Source organism: Bombina bombina, chromosome 2 (assembly GCF_027579735.1).
Source record: "Bombina bombina isolate aBomBom1 chromosome 2, aBomBom1.pri, whole genome shotgun sequence".
NCBI classification, from domain to species: domain Eukaryota; kingdom Metazoa; phylum Chordata; class Amphibia; order Anura; family Bombinatoridae; genus Bombina; species Bombina bombina.
Window position 1 is genome coordinate 238,393,146 of NC_069500.1, and position 22,849 is coordinate 238,415,994.

A 22,849-nucleotide genomic window follows, 5' to 3' on the forward strand; every position below is an offset into this window, starting at 1 on the left:
GAGATATGTAAAAAGTGCCCGTCTGGAAGTTAAAAAAACTGCACAGAGCAAATTTTTTTAACTACATGCTGGGCCCGGGACAAGGACCAGATTTTACTCTGTAGAGCTCCAAGGTAGCGGTACGCTAGATTCCCTTTTCCCATATACCATAAATATGGAAGTGCATGCGCCAAACAAGTATTACTGTGATTTTTGCAGTTGCATTACCCTATGCTGTAATTCAATTCTTAATACAAATCTGTGAATCTATGTCCCCAAACACAAACATCATCCATACACTTCATAGCTAACAATAAAATAACATTAGTATTGTGTTAAATCATAAGGTAAATGATATTACATTTCCATTGGCATTCTTTAGGGTGATAACCCCTTGAGTGCTAATGACGGCTCTGAGCCGTAACAGAGTTTCCCACTCTAGTGCTAATGACGGCTCAGAGCCGTCACTAGCACTGTCCCAACTTGAGGAAGATCTGGGGGCTCCCACCCCCTCCTACCCCGGCGATCGGTGCTGCATAATGAAAGGCATCGCTGGGGCTTCCGTTCTGTGTGGTGACGTCACACGCAATAAACGTGATGACGTCACCGCGCAACTTTATTTAACATTAACAATGTTAAATATAGGAGCAGGGGGCATGCTGCTTAGAAGCCTGTATCTCAGGCATCTAAGCAGGTACAGACCCCCAAGACCCACCGTTGGATAGGTAATCGCCTAACCTTTCCAACGGTGTAAGTCTTGGGGATCTGAAATAAATAAAAAAAAAAGTAAAAAAAAATAATATTAAATAAAAAACCCTTTAATAAAACCTTAGCACCCAGGTGGGAAAGTGCTTAGCACTCAAAGGGTTAATATGAGCTATGCATTAGGTTTTGTTAGCAGCAAGAAGTAAATAGCAGCCTATATTACTCTATTATATGATGCCTATTTAAAATCAAACACTTCAGATTCAGGAAATAGTATTCAAAATCAAGAATTGTGACATTTTCAAGTGTTTCTTGTGATATATTGCGATTTAATGTGAGATACTGTGATATATTGTGCATGACCATTCTGATTTACTGCATGAAAAGGGTGTTCGCATTTTTCCAGCCTTCGCTTGCATTTGTCAATTATAACATTTCTATTCAAAACAAAAAAATCGCGCCCCGGGCTAATTCACATCAAAAATGCTAAAAAAAAGTTCACATTTTCTTGCTGACAAATTCCATTGTAAGTGATGGGGCAAAAAGAATCCAAGACAGCAGCAGCACATATAGAAAAATGATTTACATGTGTTTTTGTGGCTCCAATTGTTCATCTGGGCACCCTGCAACAATTACTTGTTACTGAAGCATAAAAATCAGCAACTCCACTTAAAATATTTGTTATAACTAACCTGTCTGAAAGGCAAAATACTAACTTTTATATGTAAACAAGCATTTTCCATTCTTTTTTTTTATTAAAGGGACACTGAACCAAATTTTTTTCTTTCGTGATTCAGATAGAGCATGAAATTTTAAGCAACTTTCTAATTTACTCCTATTATCAAATTTTCTTCATTCTCTTGGTATCTTTATTTGAAATGCAAGAATGTAAATTTAGATGCCGGCCCATTTTTGGTGAACAACCTGGGCTGTTCTTGCTGTTTGATGGATAAATTCAACCACCAATAAAAAAGTGCTGTCCAGAGGTCTGAACTGATAAAAAAAAGCTTAGATGCCTTCTTTTTCAAATAAAGACAGCAAGAGAACGAAGAAAAATTGATAATAGGAGTAAATTAGAAAGTTGCTTAAAATTGCATGCTCTATCTGAATCATGAAAGAAAAATTTGGGTTCAGTGTCCCTTTAAGCATGAAAATGCACTAGGTATTGATGCAAATTGTAAGCATGCTTGAACGTGCGGTGAAGTCCTATATAATTTATTTAACAAGTGTAAATACCACACACTGGTTATTTATTGCACATTCGGGCCACACATTTTGGTGGGTTCCCAAAGAGTTAAAGGGATATTCCAGCCAAAATTGGAAACCACATGGGTGCATTCCAGTATTGAACAGAAGCATTTCTGTAATATACATACATTAGCTAAAATGCTTCTAATAAAAGCTATAGCTGTTTCAAAAGTGTATTTAAGTATGCACCGTGCACCAGCATTTTAAACACAGCACTTGCTCAGAGAGCCTAAGGTGCATGTACCATCTGGTAATGACTCAATTTGTTCATTGCTGACATGATACAAGCCCCACTGATGATCTGAGCAGCTGCAATATTTAAAATGTAGGTGCAGTGACACTATCTAGCTATGCTTCACATGCACGTGCAGAGAAAAATGCTAGCACTTATACAGTGATAACTTCTACTAGAAGCATTTTTGCCAATACATGTATATTGCAAATATGTTTCTATTCAAAGATGTAATTAATCTATGTGCATTTAAATTTTGACCCGAATGTCCCTTTAATACTTTCACTATTGCTTATTTAGCTTTATGTTGTCAAGACTTCTAGAAACAAGGTAAGGGTTAATAATAAAATGAGGGGGAAAAAATGTATTCTTAAGAGATCAATTTTAGGAACAAAATAGAGACTGCTGGCAAAAATGCTCTCAGTCCTTTTATAAATATAAGTAATACCCTTTTTCACAGGTTTAATTGTAACTTCTCATCTTTTGAAGGTTCCTCTAGCGGCAAAGAGATTTCAGCTATTGTAAAAACGCAGACAGCTTCAGAGCTTTATCACTGCGCTGTTGTATGTAGCAAAGTAGTCCTGCTAGCACAAGCCTTAGCTTTTGTGGTACAAGGTCACTCTAATTTCCTCCCTCTGGTTTTCATATTCCCAGAAGGACGACCAATCCAAGTACTATCATATCCTGATTCCTGACAAAATGAATTGTGGAAACAAGCCTGTATTTCTTTCTTTCTTTCTCTCTCTCTCTTTTTTTTTTTTTTTACTATGGTTGAATTGGTCAGCCCAGATACAAAGCCAAAACCTTAACCCCTCCATTGCTGGACTCAGTTGAAATTGGGCTGTATTTAAAGTAAATGTGAATTCTATTAAATCAGCTGCCTCCTAATAAATCTTTTAGCCATCTGTATCATAACCGCTAGGTTAAAAAAAAAAAAATAATTAAGATTGATTATATATTTTAATAAGTAACTTTGTTGCGATTACCTATCTTCCTCCTCCCACCCGGCACTTCCATGTTCTTCACATTCTGACGTATAGAGCGGTCCCACCTGCTCTATACGTATGTGTGAATGGCGCATCCGTGGAGCTATATTTTCTGCGCATGCACATAATTTCTTTGATCGATCAATTTTCAAAAATGTATTAATAAAATATATTGCCATTTCAGCATTCGCAATAGATTATAGCCTGTCTGGAGAATAACAATACCATAGTTCTTTGTTTAATGTTTATTTTAGAATTGTAATGCTCATTTCAGAATTTAGTTCTATAGCGCATTGGTTCTGAATGGGGATAACATTTTCTAATGCATGCGCAAAAGAAGCGCATGACATTTCTAAAAAGGGATTGAACGCCCTGGGGGGGGGGGGGGGGGAGGATTAGCAAGAGTACCTGTCAGTCATTTTAATAATGAGGGACAATATGATGGGCGGAGGAAGCGCGGCAATAAAACAGAGATAAAAAAGTATATTTTATGATTTATTAATAACATTTGGAAAGTCGATGAATTAAAGTCCCCCTTATTTGAATTGCTTCACATTATTGCGTTACACACTAGAGGTGACTTTACATTCACTTTAATGGAAAAAACAGTGCTAACTGATAAGCTGCAAACTTAAAAGTTGGAGCGAATAGAAATAAGATGAATATGGCTTTCAATTTACAAAAATGAATAAAAATGAGTCTGGAGTTAAAAGTCACTTTTCTATTTTGCTTTCATAGATGAGTATCCAAGATATTTTAGAGGTAAACAATTAAAAAAACAACAACCCAGAAATGAATATAAGCAAGAATGAAGTTAAAAGGACATTGCACATTGTACACAAAATGTGTATGAAAAAATATATTTAAATAACACTAAAAGGAAACACATTTTGTGCACAATTAAAACGGTATTGTTGCTCATTAGCAGATAAGGACAACTCCTGCAGCTTTATAGGTGGAAATGGATGTACTGCTAGAAGCCTGATAGGAAAAAAAAATGTTTTAGTCAACAATGAAAAACAGGCCTGGACTGAGCATAGAGCATACAAGGCTGGTTTTCTTAGCTCCGCCCAGTTCACTGCATTGTTATTTGTGCATGATGCAGATCTATCCCTGCCCTGTCTATGACTGCCTTACTGTGTGCCAGGATGGTCCCACCCCTGCCCTGTTTCTTGTCCCCCAGCATTACATAAAGCTGCTTAATGACTCCCTGCAGTGCTGTCTCTTCTGAAGGGTTGGCATTCAGTGCAGTATTGGTCTGTGACCACTTCAGACGATTCACAACAACTGAGTAGGTCAAGAGTGTGCACGGATTGTTGTCACTCATATCAAAATAACTCTGTTCTACTGTCTTGTCACCTAGGGGTCAATTTACTAATGTGCGAGCGGACATGATACGATGTAGCGTATTATGTCCGCTGAGCGCTGTCGGCATTTATCATTGCACCAGCAGTTCTTGTGAACTGCTGGTGCAATACCGCCCCCTGCAGATTCGCAGCCAATCGGCCGCTAGCAGGGGGTGTCAATCAACCCGATCGTATCCGATCGGGTTGATTTCTGTCCGCCGCCTCAGAGCATGTGGACAGGTTATGGAGCAGCGGTCTTTAGACCACTGCTTCATAACTATTGTTTCTGGTGAGCCTTCATGGGGCATCAAGCTCCGTACGTAGCTTGATAAATTGACCCCCTAGTGTCTACCTGTTGTCTGTCCCATAGTATATAATTGCATACTGACCATTTTGTCTATCTGTAAACTATAAATTTGGGTTTACCTGTGTCTTGACCTTTTGGCAGGGGCCAAACTACAGAGATTTCAGAGGTCTGAATTAATACCGGACCCAACACATACTTCAGAAGGTAGTGGTATTACCAGAGGGGGGCCGGGTGGTGCTTGGACTCCACCTACATCATGGCTGGCCCCTCTGTGTGCCCTTAAACCCACAAAAGAGGGCTCAAAGTGAAAGTGTAGACATTTGCCTCTATGATGGCAGGGTTTCCAAGATAACTGACACAGTCACAGAGAAGCAGGTCCTATTGATGCTGCCTGTTTGTATGTGATTGTGTCTGTGGTGTGTTTGTGTGTGCATGTGGGTGCCTGTGGACATTTGTGAGTGTTTTTTCTCTCTGATAATACTTAATGACAAGTGCTCAGGTGGCTGTTATTTTGACTGTGGCTACACAGGCCAATGAGCAATATGAGTTTATTTTTTTAATGTGAACTTTAATAGGTTCCATTTTTTTATGACATTTCATTTTTTTTTTACAATTTAACCCCTTAAGCCAAATGGACATAGGTACTACGTCACACAGTACTTTTCCCAGAGTAGGTACCTGCGTTTAACACTTTGTTGAATAATGCAGTCCCCACTGTCAGCTGAAACAACGGAAACTATAGCTGGGGCAGAAGGCATCTGTTTTCATATAGTAAGGGAGTGCTGATCAAGCTCCGTTATGACGGTAGATCGCTGATATAGACAGTGGCACAGACAGTGCCACTGTATCGGGTGTGTGGGGCCATGGGATGTTTCGGAAATATGAAGGAAGGTAGGTTGGCAGTCCATTGCAAGAGGCGGGAGGGAGGGGAGGGTTCGCTACACTAGGAGGGGACTAGAGGGCGGTGGGTCCCCACAGTGAGCTCCTTGAGAGAGAGGTAGGGAAGTTGGTCGATGGGATATCCCTACCTGACAAATTAATGTATTTCATGATGATCATGAGACACATGTGGGAAACTACTTTCCAGTCCACTAGGAGGAGGAAAAAACACCCCAACAAACCAGAGTCTTAAATCCTTTCCACTTAGCCTAAATCTTCAGTCATATATACAGCCATATATAAATATAGAGGACACAGAGAAACAGGAAAGACAAAGCAGGGCGCCGCTAACTGTTCAAAAGAAAGGATGGGACACCATAAGATAAGCATACATTTTGTTATCTTTCATCAGATGGTGGAAGTCCACAAGACATCACATATGGGAATCTATACCCAAGCAGCCTAGTCCGTAAAATCACCATGTAATAGGGATGGACAAAAACAGTTAAGACATGTACGTTTCTGATTTAAGGTTCTGGTGTTTTGTCCCCCTCCTAGTGGACTGAAGGGTAGTTTCTTTTACTCTTTATATCATAGTTTGCTTCAAATAACGTAAAAATGAACGTATAAGTACACTTATTGCTCGGACTAATTTAATGCATATACACACACACACATATATATATATATATATATATATATATATATATATTATATATACAGTATATATATATATATATTTATTAGATATGTGCATTATATACTTCATTAGTAGATCTTAGTGTGTTGCACTTTCACAAGGAGAAATCCAGCTTCCAAAAGAGCTGAATGCCGTGAGCGACTGCCTTCTTCTGAACTTGGATATCTAACAAAGTATAGAATGCACATACCTAATATATAGATATGTGATAGATAGAGAATATCCCAAAACATCAAGGGATTTTACTTTTAATTGTACTCTTCTGTAACAATTGTTTGCTTGGTGGTGTACAGTAATCTCTGCATTGTTTCCTGTTAACAAAAGTTTTAGTTCGTATACCTGTGCTTTCTTGTGCACTTTAAGACATATGAAACCCCCAAATTATATACAGTTTTAACATATTTTCCAATGCACTTTAACTATCATATTTGTTTGCTTCCCATGGCATTCTTTGTTGAAGAGATACCTAGGTAGGTTTGTGGAGCATATATGGCAGGAAATAGGGCTGCCAGCTAGTGCTCTTGCAAATGGATAACAATCTTGCAAAACGTCTGCCATGTAGTGCTCCAGACACATGCACGCTCCTGAGATTATGTCCCTGCTTTTTAACAAAAGATACCAAGAGAATGAAGAAAATGTGATATTATAAGTAAATGAAAAAGTTGTTTAAAATTGCATGCTCTATCTGAATCCTGAAAGAAAAATCGTAGGTTTCATGCCCCTTTGAATAAGTATTTGTAGTATGTGTGCAAACAGACAATACCCAGTAATATATGCATGCTTGTCTGCAGTTGACCTCTGTTGCTTTGAATTCTAAAAGAGTGCATATGACTTACTTGTCTGCTCAGGACACCATTCACTTTCGGATAAAGGTCACTAGAAGAAAAGGTGGATGCTGCAAGCAAACTAAAAAGATCTTATCCAACCAAGTGTGACAGATTGCATTTGTCCTGATGATGAGTGGTTGGATAGACAGACAGACGGATAGATAGAAAGATAGATAGATAGATAAATAGATAGATATAATGTCAGGTTAAAGCAAGCTACAAGTCTGACATAGGGTTAATGGGACTCCAGATATTTAAAAGGCACATTTAAATATGAAAATGCAGATGCATTTCAGTTTTGAAGCTGCCTTAGTTTTATTATAAATATTTTATTTATTTATATTAATGAGCTTGATACATGGGGGCCGATTTATCAAGGGCCAAATGGCCCCTGATGCCCCTGTTTCCGCACAAGCCTTCTTAAGACTGCTGCTCCTTAACTTGTCTGCCGCCTTTGAGGCTGAGGACATCCATCCGCCTGATCGTATACAATCGGGTTGATTGACAACCCCTGCTGTCGGCATTCAGCGATGTCTGCCCCCATGAGTTAGACAGTTAACAATGTAGGTCATATCGTTAAAACTAATTATGTATATAATATATATAGCAAAATATGGCAAAATTAACCATTTTCAAAGAACAATATTCCAATTCACTACTTATTATGTCCTACAAAGATGTGCTGTCCTGTTTATTTTCCACCAATATGTTCCTATTCCAGTCAATTACCAACATCTCTGCTGGACTCGGGTTACTCAAGTCAATGATCTCTTGTGCTACCTTCAGTTATTCTGTATGAATCCTCTATGAAATATCTTTTAAAACATTTATAAAAGGTAATCTTGACACCCACAATCTTTAGACCCATTTTCTGCAGGAATTTCCTTTATTGTTTCCTTAACTCTTTCTAAGCCATATTTCTCAACTCTTCCCAAATCCATCATCTTATATACATTTATGGCGCTGCACACAAACAATTGAATACTCTTAACCTGTTTCATTAATACACTGAATAGATAGCCTTATGCCTATGACTAACTTTCTAAAATTCTTAATTTTATTTGTCACTACCACTATAACATAGCATTCACACCTTCAGGTCACCAAGATTAACCCCTTAAGGACCAGCGACGTACCCTGTATGTCGCTGGCCTTTTTTTGGGACTTGATTGTTTTATACCGTGGTCTTGCCACCAGTGTTGAGACTGCTCTATTCCACAAAGCCTTCTGGAGGGAGAGCATTAATAGCGTGTTCTTGCTAGACTTGTGCTATTATGTCCGGAAAAAACCCTTAACGACCAGTGACATACAGGGTATATTGTGGTCATTAAGGGATTAAAAAACAACAACAAAACACCATGGGGCCACGGGGGTGGGGGTACTGGGGCAGAGCCATCATTCAAGTGTAGCAGACATACTTTCAGAAGGCTCTACTTATTGTTCAGGACTGTGTCGTGGGAATTTTGGTGCTGCCGTGTAGCGGATAGGCTACCAGTGAGGTCTCTTCATACCAACCAGGTCGCAGACCCACGACAGGCATACAGGCTCTACACCTGACTTTATCTCACACCTAGAACTCCGAAAGGGTCGGGGCTCCACTCCGGAGTAGATACAAAGTCTCTTGCTAGCACCATAGACGAGAGGTGAGACCCTAGCAGCTTCATTGCCAGAACAAGCAAAAAGACACCAACATTAACAGATCACCCAGGCCTACACGACCGCACCGGGTGTACAGTGACCCGTGATCTTAAAGGACACACAGCTTGCGGATACATCCCGGTGTCATCCAGACCACCAGTCCTGCAATCACAGTGTGGACAAGGTGAGGCTTATACACCCAGTAAATTGAAGATAGTGAAGGGGGTCCGCCATTTTACCGCCATATTACCTGTTAAGTGTGCAGCACTACCACTCCACTTCTTATCACAAAGAGGGTAACATGTAACAATTGGGCACAAAACGTTTTATAAATATGGAAGATAATACAGTTTCAAGGTGCAACTAGGAGGCTATTTCTTCATTTCAGCCCTTATATTATACACCAGTGTGTCATTTCAAGAACTGCCTTATTTTTATTAAGAGAGGGCCTGCTAAAGGTTAGAAATAGTCAAGCACAGGAACCCCCAGTTGTTATAGTGATCTACAGCAAGGGATCTTAAACTATGCTTAGCCCCTGTAATCAGTAGTGACACATCTTCAGTTCCTGGGCTCTCTTCACATTGAAATTCAGCCTTACGCTCACGATTAACGGGGGCAGGATACCCATATATCGCCCAGTTTAACACCTATACAGATCTTATTAAGCTATCAAACATCACACTATTGGAGCATTGTAATTAGTTACTAGTGGGGATTTCCTTGCTGGTTATTTCCCCTCTGAGATCTGAGGAGAGTTTTTTAAGAGACTTTTTTCAAGCCTTCATCCAACAAAAGGTTTAAAGGTGCACTACACCGCTTGCTCAGTGAATGGGCTGAGGGAACCACAGTTGCGCCTCCCTGAAACAACAAGCTCCTAATTTTACTGAAAGGCTAACTCCAAAAAATATGTCCCTCCTCACCCTTCCCCACTCCCAACGTTAGAGCGGGTCATATCCTCTGTCCTTTTCCCCTCAGTGTCCAGTAATGACATAGCCCCTGAGGAGGGTCACATATAGATCCAGAGACACTATTAGTACACCTACTACCAAGCCACTGCACTTTTTCTTTCACGGCCTCTCAATGAGTGCAAACATGGCTTAATATCCTAAGGCCATCTCTACCCAGGGGGCCGATACAGAGTCTTGGAGTCTCATATAGCTAAGAATTAGACCACAGGGCACTACCATGCCACAAGGTAACAGGAAGAAACAATCGGCTACACTCCCAAAGAAATCCTTGGCCGATCACATTAATGCCGCTACTCACATTGAGAATGCCTCCCATAACCTGGGGATAATTCCTCAATCCGAGGTCTTGATACGAAACACACCTACACCCCTAACCTCCACGGGTACCATGGATGGCACCACAGCCTCAGCAATAGTCGATACCTTAACAGACCGAATGAAGAACTTGGAGGAGACTCTCACCAGAACCATTCGGGGCTCAGTTGCCGAGTTGTGGAGAGACATTGGTGCTATCAGCGAATGCACCGAAGCTTTAGAACGTAAGCAAGAAGACTTAGTCATAGAACAAGCTAACTTGATTACCCACTCGCAACATATAGTGGACCACGTTGATATTATTGAGGCAAAAGTAGCAGATCTTGAAGATCGTTCTAGACGGAAAACAATCTCAGATTCCGTGGCATATCGGAAGACGTCTCTCCCAGTGAACTTGGGGACTTCATTCTGGGATACTGCAAACACCTTAAACCAGCTACAATTCCCCAGCCCCCCCCCCACCATCCTTCCACCACTCTTCTTTTCACTCTATTGGCCCTAACCCAGACCTCATAGATCTTTCTTCCCTTTACCCCTAGTCCTATCCCTCTCATTCACCAATATCAATTTCTTCCATACTAATTCTTCTCCCTTTTCCCTTCCCCTCCCCTCTAGCTTACAAATTTATTTATTTCTTTTTTTCTTTTTTCTTTCTTTCTCGGCAATGGAATTTTAAACTATGGCATACTCTCCTCCTCTTACCTTCACTACGTTGAATACCAGAGGGCTGAATTCTCCAACAAAGAGAAGCCTACTAGTAAAATATCTGACATCGCTTAAAACAGATGTCGGATTCCTCCAAGAGACCCATTGGGTAGGTGGAGAGGAGATGAGACTTAGAACTCAATTATTCCCCTATATATATTCTGCTTCCTATATAGGGAAAAGCAGAGGGGTTGCTATTTTGATCAGTCGAAATCTCTCTTTTCAATGCTTACATGTAGAACAAGATTCGGAAGGGAGGTATGTAATGTTGGTATGTAAACTGAATAGCTGCACATTTACACTAGTTAATATATATGCTCCCAATCAAGGCCAATAGAAATTCCTCAGAAAGACGTTTTATCTTATGGATAAAATTAAACAGGGAACCCTCCTTATAGGAGGAGACTTCAATTTGATATGGGACCCGGAGCTAGATAAGAGTTTCTCCAATCCGGGCTCTAGTGATGCATATATTAATTTATCTGCCCCAAAGTTTCGAGACCTGGTGTACCAGTATCAGCTCTTCGACATCTGGCGCTCTCTACATCCTACAGATAGCGATCGTACTCCCAAATAGACTATTTTTACTGATTCTTGGACCCTAAATAGCATACGAAAGGCTAAAATATCCTCTTGTCCGTGGTCAGACCATGATGCAGTAAACATAACTTTGCCTGGGAACACAACGCTTACATCCAGACCAGGGTGGAAATTCCCTCAATTCCTCTGGGCAGATCCCTTATTTCTAGGGTCGTTGCAAGAAACAACCACTGACTTCTTTCGAAATAACACAGAAGAGGAAACTTCCCAGCAAACTAGATGGGGAGCTTTCAAGGCATATATTTGGGGTTTCTGTATTAGTAAACTGGCTAAGGTCAAAAAAGATAAGGGTGCACCTTTAGGCAAATTGATGTGTGACCTTAGGCAGGCAGATAGGTTGAACAAAACCAACCCTACTCTAATTCTCTCAGACAAAATTTTACAACTCAAGGCCCTTATTAGGGACAGAGAAACTGAAAGAGTCCAAGAGGCTGCGACAAGATTTAAACAGCGTATGTATTCTAAAAGTAACAAGGCAGATTCGCTTCTAGCGAAAAAGCTTCATCAGAAAGAGGACACAGCGGCAATCCCCTCTATATCGCATGAGGGCCGTACCGCATACACTTCTGCAGATATTGGGACAGTGTTCGCGGAATTTTATTCCAAGTTATATAATATTGAGGAACATGAGCGCCCTAACTCAGTGTCGCCCCAGGAAATCTCGAATTTCTTGAAAGGCTTGAATTTACCACAGCTGGCGGAGGAGGATGATGAAAAGTTAACGCAACCATTCTCATTAAGAGAGGTTGAGGAAGTCCTAAAACAGATCCAAAATAACAAGGCTCCTGGACTGGACGGCTTCACAGGGACGTTTTATAAAAAACTGAAACCACAAATAGTTACAATATTGAGAAACCTCTTTAATGAGATCAGGGAAGCAGGGACGATCCGAAGAGAATTTTTGGAGGCTACTATCATTCCCATTCCAAAGCCGGGAAAAGATCAGACTGAATGTAGTAATTACCATCCCATTTCTCTCATTAATTTAGATACTAAATTTTATTTGAAGCTTATAGCGAATAGGATTGTCCATCTCCTCCCAATGATAATACACCACGATCAAGTTGGTTTCACGTTGGTTAGACAGGGCCCAGACAACACCAGAAGACTGATTTCAGTCTTCACGGAAGCACAAAGACTAAACATCCCTATGGTGGCCCTGTCATTGGATGCTGAAAAAGCCTTCGACAGGGTCAGATGGGATTATATTTGGGAGGTTCTTCGGGCCTTTGGATTTCCCGAACCCTTTATTAAGGCGGTTAAAACCCTATACTCAGTTCCACATGCCCCGGGTGAAGGGAATGGGATTCTGTTCCTCGAAATTCCCAATCCGCAACGGGACTAGGCAAGGATGCCCTCTTTCACCGCTCATCTTCGCGCTTGCGATGGAACCTTTTGCCAAAAATATTAGACAATCGGATCTGATTACTGGGGTCCCTCTTCTCCCCCCCAGAGAAAATAGTTATTTTCGCAGATGATGTGACCCTACTCCTAACGGAGCCACTATGTTCCATGCCTGCAGTTTTCAATGTGATTCATCATTTTGGTGAAATGAGCTACTATAAAATCAATTATAAAAATACAGAAGGATATCCCATACAGATGGACCACTCCACTTTACTAAGACTTCAATCTCTCTTCCCATTTTCCTGGTCAACACAAAACCTCAAGCACTTGGGTATATTCCTGAGTGTTAACCCGGATCATTAATCCACAATCTTAAACTACTGTTGGAGAAATGGGACTTCAAAGAATTGTCCTGGCTAGGGAGGGTCGCTTCAGTTAAAATGTCCTTGATCCTGAAGGTGCTATATTTGCTTCGCTTCATTCCGCTCAATATTCCACACTCCACTTTGTTTCATATACATAAACTATTTTCTCGCTATATATGGCAAAATAAAGCACATAGAATAGCCTATAATACGCTGCAGAGATCATTCCCACGTGGGGGGATAGCGGCACCTAACATCTTCACCTACTATGAAGCAGCAAGGCTTTCCCATGTTACAGCATGGGGCATCAAAGAAGATAAACCGGGATGGTACTCCCTGGAGGCCTCGGAAATGCCAGGCGATTTAGAACTCTTTGATTTAATTTGGGTCCCCAATGCTAGAAAACTCATGTCCCACTTTCCTAATATTGTGGTACAACATAACCTATTAACATGGGAATCCCTGAAAAGTCGACTGTTGATTGCTCCCCATCCTTCATCAGTGCATCACATGGCAGGTTTATTTTGGGATCTCAAAAATATCCATTCGAGAGACTGGAGACAAAAGGATTTTCAACTACTGAGGATTTTTTTGACCAAAACCAAACTCTTAATTTGACCCTGATATCTGCGAGATTTGAGCCTGCTCCACCCTGGCTACCATTTGAATCTCTTCGAGTCCTTAGCTTTTTTAAGTCCTGGGGATTCCTCACAAACTCTGTTAGGAGACCTACTCCCTGGGAGATCAGATGGAGAAGTGGGACTAAGTTCCCCAAACCTCTTACAATTCATTATAACTTACTCCTGTCGGACCTTACCCCAGGTGTACCGTGGCAATATAAAGCATGGATTAGTGAGATGGGTATTAATTTCTCTGATCATGACTGGGAATGCGCTATCTCACTCACTAAAAAGACCATACACTGTGTTACTATGCTGGAAGTATATATAAAAGTGCTCCTGAAGTGACATAGAACCCCAGCCCGACTTGCCAAAATGTACCCCCAGGCCTCGCCCTTGTGTTGGCGAGGTTGTGGAGCAACGGGTACAGACCTACATATCTGGTGGGAGTGCCCGAAACTAACTTCATTATGGGGGGAGATCGGAAGCCTATGCAATTCTTTGAAACTTATTACTGAGATTTCACCCTCCACCGCTTTTTTACATATAATAGCCAATGATACGCCTCAGATGTCGAGGAGACTGCTGATATACATTTTTACGGCAGCAAAGCTGTGCATCTCTCGGGCCTGGAAGTCCCTTGATCCTCCAAAGCCTCCTAGAAATCAAAGCTGTAATAAACTACATGGCTAGCATGGAAAGATATTTCTTTAATTCGATTGATCAAATGGAGACTTACTGGCTAATATGGGATACCTGGTTCCATAAATAAGGACAATCCTATCTGCCGTGCTAAACTCTATGAACAAGAAGGGAGGAACCACATTCTGCCCGGGATGTTTTTTTTTTTTCTCTTCCTCTTCTCTTTCCCTTTTTTTCTCCCCTACTCCTTTTCACATTCTCTTCCCCATGATTCCGTGAATAGACATCGTATTGTCTAGCTACTAGTCATTCTGAGAATTTACTATGTAATTCTGTTCAATACTACTGATGTACATAATAAGCACGTTTCTATTGGATATTTTACCAACCCTTGTTGATAATGTGACATACCATTAGTGTTTGCTAAATGTTTTGATACAACAAAATGTATCCATCCAAATATTTTCAATAACTTGACACTCTGTATACTGCTGTGTTTGATGAATCTATCTTTATTGGTTAATATTGTGTATACATTTATATTCAATAATTATTTGTTTATTTCTGCAAAAATCTTTCAATAAAACAATTTTGAAAAAAACAAACAAAAAAACCCACCATGGGGCCAAAATATCAAGCTCCGAATGGAGCTTGATGCCCCTGTTTCTGCGCGAGCCTTCAGGCTCGCCGGAAACAGTAGTTATAGACCGCAGCTCCATAACTTGTCCGCTGCCTCTGAGGCTGCGGTCTTCAAACAGCCCGATCCTATACGATCGGGCTGATTGACACCCCCTGCTAGCGGCGGATTAGCCACAAATCTGCAGGGGGCGGCATTGCACAAGCAGTTCACCAAAACTGCTTGTGCAATGATAAATTGGCTACATCGTATCATGTCCGTCCGCACTTTAGTAAATCGGCTCCCATAAGTCTTTTAGGCATGCAGTATTCCAGAAGGTTAGTGAGGGAAGTGGTCAAATGATAGAATACCAGCAGAAAGTACTTTGTTCATGATGTAATTGCAAGGAATGGTTTTAGACTGCAATATTTTGAAGTGTTAATAGATGGCATAAAGTGAATAATTAAAGGGACAGTAAAGTCAAAATTAAATTGATTGGACAGAGCATGATATTTTAAACAACATTCCAGTTTACTTCTATTATCAATCTTGCTTAGTTCTCTTAGTATCCTTTATTAAAGAGTAATCCTAGGTGAGCTCTGAAGCTATTTGATAATAGAAGTAAACTGGAAAGTTGTTTTTACTTTTTTTTTTTTTTATTAAATGCATTTTCTCCATCAGCAGAGCACTGGGCATGTAAAAGATATCCTTCCAAATTAAAGGGACGTAAAACCCAAATTTTTTCTTTAATGATTCAGAAAGAGAATACGATTTTAAAAAAGTTTGCAATTTACTTCTATAATCAAATTTGCTTAGTTGTCTTGTTATTCTTTGTTGAAGAGATACCTAGATAGGTAACGTGCACATGTCTGAAACACTACATGAGAGGAAATAGTGCTGCCATCTAACGCCCTTGCTAATGTATAACATTGTTGCAAAACTGCTGCCATATAGTGCTGCAAACACGTGCATGCTCCTCAACTTACCTTCCTGCTTTTCAACAAAGGATAACAAGAAAAAAAGAAAATTTGCTAATAGAAGTAAATGTCTAAATCATGATTAAAAAAAAATTGGGTTTCATGTCCCTTTAAGGACAGCTAGCAACTCTGAGGTTTTAGGGTACTGCAGTAATGAACAGCTGTGCATATCACCCCATAGAAGCCCCAATGATTGTGACACAGTGATTTTTACACAATTCTTTATTACAAATAGAGGGCTATTTGCAACACTCAAGGCAGGACAAGTTTTTGTCCTTCAAAAACAGTTGTCACGGCAGTTATCTTCAAAAGCTCTGTCAAATTCCAGACAAGCTGAATTATATTTGCTCATGGCTGAAAAGAAAAATTTGACCCAGCTCTGAACAAAAAAAAAAAAAAGAAAGAAAAAGACAAAGATTTATAGTTCTCTGTCCCTTCTTGCAAAATACAGTAGCATTGTTAATGTGATAAACAGTCTGTCCAATTTTCTAGGCTAAAACCTAAGTCCTTTTTCTTCCCCTCTAACTGTCTGTAAAACAAAAAAAAGCCAAAACCAGTGTCATGCCTAAAATCTCCTATCCCCAGGTACCTGAGAAGGATAATTACCTTGTCATCTTTGTCGTCCTCCTCTTCCTCGTCCTCTAACATGTCCTCCATTACCTGCAGACACAAACAGCAGCACGTCACCAATTTACACAGAAGTAAAGTCTTGCTCTTGTCACTTTCAAAAACAGTTTAGTGGAGAAAACTTTATGAAGAAGCACGGTAAAAGGACGAAAAGAGGTTTAAGGACAATATTCTGTTGTGTGAAAACAATATGTTTGCTGTATGAACGCATTCCAGCTAGTCTAACATATAATTTGCTAAATAAAACAGTAAATGTTCCTATTTACTGTACTTCAGTGTACTCTGAGCAAAGTATAGAGCATATTAACCCTTGCAGTATTTAAAAAAAATAACTAATGTTTTGCACCGCTTACACCATGCTGCCTCTACACTGTGAGCTTTTTTAACTTCTATGTAGGTAGACAGTACAACCAATCAGAACCCTGCTTCAGAAGCTCTGTCCTTTTATATTCATGACCTAACATGAACAGAAGTGCAAAGTGATTTTGATTGGCTGTACCCCCATATGACAGTTTAAGCACAACAACAAAAATACTTGCAACTGATAAGAGGCATGGCAGCTTAGAAGTTTGTTTTTAGCATCATATTTCCTACTAGCCAATTACCCAATATTAATTTATTAAGTAAATATTTATTGGCTCAATACAACTATATCCATTATTATACAGGTGAGGTACATAAGGGCTGTGAACACAATACAAAGTAAATTCTCCAAGTATTTTTTATATATATATAAATATATATATATATATATATATAGTATTTCAGCAAATCCATTTTTCTTTATAACAACATCAACAGCAATTAATGTATTAACTATACCCATTAAATTTAAGCAACCTTTGAGAAGCTACATAAACTGTTTAGTGAAGTAAAAAAAATAAAATCTAGGTTTGAATTGGGGAAAAAAAAGAGACAGGCTAATTGTACTCATCTGCATGTCCAGGATGCTGATATAGCCACCGTTTAAACATCTCTGGGATCATTTAGTAATGTACATTAGTGTTATTGTGCAAACTAATGGTATTAATGAGCCTTTCATTATATTCACATTATGTCGTGGGAGACATAAGGAGGTAACATGAACCTGTGAAGATAGATTTCATTTTTGTCTGCTATATTTTAGAATTCTTTACCCTACAGAATAATCATAGTAATTGCTGCAATGATTTTCTTCTGCTCAGCTATGTGTGTAATCCTTATCAAAAAGGATTATAAATTGCATATAGTGTAGTGCTGATGAGCTTTTATACTATGATAATATCTTTAGTTTAACATTATGTTGTTCGGAGACTCTTTCAGCCATAGGCTTGTGCCAGTCATTCAACGCATTGCTGTTGGTCCTTACATTGTGATGGGGGGAAAATACAGAATTATACCTGAGAAAGGATGATGTGTGAGACTGTGGGAGTGATGGGGAATGGCAGCTGAAGTGGGATAAGAAGTACGTGCGCAGAGTGTGAGGGAGAGGGGGAAGCAACCCATTGAAGAAAAATGAGTGGGAGAAGTAGTATGAGAAATAGGAACTGAGGCGAGATGATTAGTGGGAAAGGCAGAGAGAAATGAGGAGTGGGACAGGCAGAGAGAGATGAGGAGTGGGACAGGCAGAGAGAGATGGGGAGTGGGACAGGCAGAGAGAGATGGGGAGTGGGACAGGCAGAGAGAGATGGGGAGTGGGACAGGCAGAGAGAGATGAGGAGTGGGACAGGCAGAGAGAGATGAGGAGTGGGAGAGGCAGAGAGAGGTGGGGAGTGGAACAGGCAGAGAGAGATAGGGAGTGGGAGAGGCAGAGAGAGAGATGAGGCGTGGGACTGGCTGAGATAGATGGGGAATGGGGCAGGCAGAGAGAGATGGGGAGTGGGACAAGCAGAGAGAGATGAGGAGTGGGAGAGGCAGAGAGAGATGGGGAGTGGGACAGGCGGAGAGAGATGGGGAGAGGGACAGGCAAAGAGAGATGGGGAGTGAGACAGGCAGAGAGAGATGGGGAGAGGGACAGGCAGAGAGAGATGGGGAGAGGGACAGGCAGAGAGAGATGAGGAGTGGGACAGGCAGAGAGAGATGGGGAGTGGGACAGGCAGAGAGAGATGATTAGTGGGACAGACAGAGAGAGATGGGGAGAGGGACAGGCAGAGAGAGATGAGGAGTGGGACAGGCAGAGAGAGATGGGGAGTGGGACAGGCAGAGAGAGATGATTAGTGGGACAGGCAGAGAGAGATGGGGAGTGGGACAGGCAGAGAGAGGTGGGGAGTGGGACAGGCAGAGAGAGATGATTAGTGAGACAGGCAGAGAGAGATGGGGAATGGGACATGTGGAGAGAGATGGGGAGTGGGACAGGAAGAGAAAGATGATTAGTCAGACAGGCAGAGAGAGATGGGGAGTGGGGCAGACAGAGAGAGATGGGAAGTGGGACAGGCAGAGAGAGATGGGAAGTGGGACAGGCAGAGAGAGATGGGAAGTGGGACAGGCGGAGAGATGGGGAGTGGTAAAAGGTAGAGAGAGATGGGGAGTGGGACAGGAAGAGAGAGATGGGGAGTGGGACAGGCGGAGAGATGGGGAGTGGGACAGGCAGAGAGAGATGGGGAGTGGGACAGGCGGAGAGATGGGGAGTGGTAAAGGCAGAGAGAGATGGGGAGTGGGACAGGAAGAGAGAGATGGGGAGTGGGACAGGAAGAGAGAGATGAGGAGTGGGAGAGGCAGAGAGAGAGATTGGGAGTGGGACAGGCAGAGAGAGATGGGGAGTGGGACAGGCAGAGAGAGATGGGGAGTGGGACAGGCAGAGAGAGATGGGGAGTGGGACAGGCAGAGAGAGATGGGGAGTGGGACAGGAAGAGAGAGATGGGGAGTGGGACAGGAAGAGAGAGATGAGGAGTGGGAGAGGCAGAGAGAGAGATTGGTAGTGGGACAGGCAGAGAGAGATGGGGAGTGGGACAGGCAGAGAGAGAGATGATTAGTGGGACAGGGAGATAGAGATGGGGAGTGGGACAGGCAGAGAGAGATGGGGAGTGGGACAGGCAGAGAGAGATGATTAGTGGGACAGGCAGATAAAGATGGGGAGTGGGGCAGGCAGAGAGAGATGGGGAGTGGGACAGGCAGAGAGAGATGAGGAATGGAACAGGTGGAGAGAGATGATGAGTGGGACAGGCAGAGAAAGAGATGAGGAGTGGGACAGGCAGAGAGAGATGGGGAGTTGGTCTGGCAGGGAGAGATGGGGAGTGAGACAGGTGGAGAGAGATGGGGAGTGGGACAGGTGGAGAGAGATGGGGAGTGGGACACGCAGAGAGTGATGGGGAGTTGGACAGGCAGAGAGAGATGATTAGTGGGACAGGCAGAGAGAGATGATTAGTGGGACAGGGAGATAGAGATGGGGAGTGGGACAGGCAGAGAGATATGGGGAGTGGGACAGGCAGAGAGAGAGATGATTAGTGGGACAGGGAGATAGAGATGGGGAGTGGGACAGGGAGATAGAGATGGGGAGTGGGACAGGCAGAGAGAGATGGGGAGTGGGACAGGCAGAGAGAGATGGGGAGTGGGACAGGCAGAGAGAGATGGGGAGTGGGACAGGCAGAGAGAGATGGGGAGTGGGACAGGCAGAGAGAGATGGGGAGTGGCACAGGCAGAGAGAGATGAGGAGTGGGACAGGCAGAGAGAGATGGGGAGTAGGTCTGGCAGAGAGAGATGTGGAGTGGGACAGGCAGAGAGAGATAGGGAGTGGGGCAGGCAGAGAGAGATGATTAGTGGAGCAGGCAGAGAGAGATGGGGAGTGGGACATGCAGAGAGAGATGGGGAGTGGGACAAGAAGAGAGAGAGATTAGGAGTGGGACAGGAAGAGAGAGATGATTAGTGGGACAGGCAGAGAGAGAGGAGGAGTGGGAGAGGCAGAGAGAGATGAGGAGTGGGACAGGCAGAGCGAGATGGGGATTGGGTCTGGCAGAGAGAGATGGGGAGTGGGACAGGCAGAGAGAGATGGGGAGTGGGACAGGCAGAGAGAGATGATTAGTCGGACAGGCAGAGAGAGATGGGGAGTGGGACAGGAAGAGAGAGATGAGGAGTGCGACAGGAAGAGAGAGATGAGGAGTGGGAGAGGCAGAGAGAGAGATTAGGAGTGGGACAGGCAGAGAGAGATGGGAAGTGGGACAGGCAGAGAGAGATGGGGAGTGGGACAGGCAGAGAGAGATGGGGAGTGGGACAGGCAGAGAGAGATGAGGAGTGGGAGAGGCAGAGAGAGATGGGGAGTGAGACAGGCAGAGAGAGATGGGGAGTGGGACAGGTAGAGAGAGATGGGGAGTGGGACAGGCAGAGAGAGATGGGGAGTGGGACAGGCAGAGAGAGATGGGGAGTGGGACAGGCAGAGAGAGATGGGGAGTGGGACAGGCAGAGAGAGATGATTAGTGGGACAGGCAGAGAGAGATGGGGAGTGGGAAAGGCAGAGAGAGATGGGGAGTGGGACAGGCAGAGAGAGAGAGAGATGAAGAGTGGGAGAGGCAAAGAGAGATGATTAGTGGGACAGGCAGAGAGAGATGAGGAGTGGGAGAGGCAGAGAGAGAGATGGGGAGTGAGACAGGCAGAGAGAGATGGGGAGTGGGACAGGTAGAGAGAGATGGGGAGTGGGACAGGCAGAGAGAGATGGGGAGTGGGACAGGCAGAGAGAGATGAGCAGTGGGACAGGCAGAGAGAGATGAGGAGTGGGACAGGCAAAGAGAGAGAGATGAAGAGTGGGAGAGGCAGACAGAGATGAGCAGTGGACAGGCAGAGAGAGATGAGGAGTGGGACAGGCAGAGAGAGAGAGATGAAGAGTGGGAGAGGCAGAGAGAGATGAGGAGTGGAGCAGGTGGAGTGAGATAAGGCGTGGAACAGCTGGAGAGAGATGAGGAGTGGGACAGGCAGAAAGAGATGGGGAGTGGAACAGGCGGAGAGAGATTATGAGTGTTACAGGTGGAAAGAGACGAGGAGTGGAACAGGCAGAGAGAGATGAGGAGTGGTACAGATGGAGAGCGATAAGGAGTTGTACAGGCGGAGAGAGATGAGAAGTGGGAGAGGTGGAGAGAGATGAGGAGTGGGAGAGGCAGAGAGAGAGATGAGGAGTGGGAGAGGCAGAGAGAGAGATGAGGAGTGGAACAGGTGGAGAGAGATGAGGCAGTATAGTATTTGTTGTGCCCACTATATTTCATATTATTTCTTTTTTATTTACTCTAGAATGACTACCGGCACTCTGGATAGCAGCAAGAAGCAAGAGAGGCGGAGAGAGATGAGAAGCGGGAGAGGCGGAGAGATGAGGAGTGGGAGAGGCAGAGAGAGATGAGGAGTGGGAGAGGCGGAAAGAGATGAGGAGTGGGAGAGGCGGAGAGAGATGAGGAGTGGGAGAGGTGGAAAGAGATGAGGAGTGGGACAGGCGGAGAGAGAGATGAGGAGTGGAACAGGTGGAGAGAGATGAGGCAGTATAGTATTTGTTGTGCCCACTATATTTCATATTATTTCTTTTTTATTGGCTCTAGAATGACTGCCGGCACTCTGGATAGCAGCAAGAAGCAATCTGTAGTTTTCAGAAATTATAAACAATATTCAGGGTTTTCAGATAATGTGCATAAATAAAAAGAGAGAAGCGCTCAACCTGGGAACGAACAATAGCATAATAGCATGTTCTATGGCTAGTTACCACCCTAGAAGCAGCCTCTTTTTGCTCAATATGTGCCTTTCACAGAGAAGAACTTTCCTGTAGCATATCCGTCTGATCCTGACTTCACAGTACAGTCCAGCACCGAAATACCAGGCAATCCCTCTCTGAACAAGAGAAACGGCAAAACCCCAGACATACGTTTCGGCCTAGTGTGGGCCTCATCAGTGAGGTGCAGCCATATACCTCTAGGCACAATGAGCAACAGGTCCACGTCTGGATTCCTGCATCACACTTAGGGAGACTTCCCTAAGAGTCATAATTTGCATAAATAAAAAGAGAGAAGCGCTCAACCTGGGAACGAACAATAGCATAATAGTGTGTTCTATGGCTAGTTACCACCCTAGAAGCAGCCTCTTTTTGCTCAATATGTGCCTTTCACAGAGAAGAACTTTCCTGTAGCATATCAGTCTGATCCTGACTTCACAGTACAGTCCAATACCAAAATACCAGGCAATTCCTTTAGATAATATGTCTGTGGATTGCAAAACAATATAAATGTAACTACCAAACTTCTGTAAGGCTAGCTTAACACATCTGGGGCGCGAT

General features: G+C 42.7%; 1 protein-coding gene across 1 annotated transcript in view; it reads right to left on the minus strand.

Annotated features, from left to right (window-relative positions):
* MCTP1 (multiple C2 and transmembrane domain containing 1) overlaps positions 1-22,849 on the minus strand; it is a 1,142,062-nt gene that overhangs the window by 108,193 nt on the left and 1,011,020 nt on the right. The window contains exon 17 of the mRNA XM_053701494.1: positions 16,609-16,662. Coding sequence (XP_053557469.1) covers positions 16,609-16,662 — 54 coding nt within the window. The remainder of the gene's footprint in view (positions 1-16,608; positions 16,663-22,849) is intronic.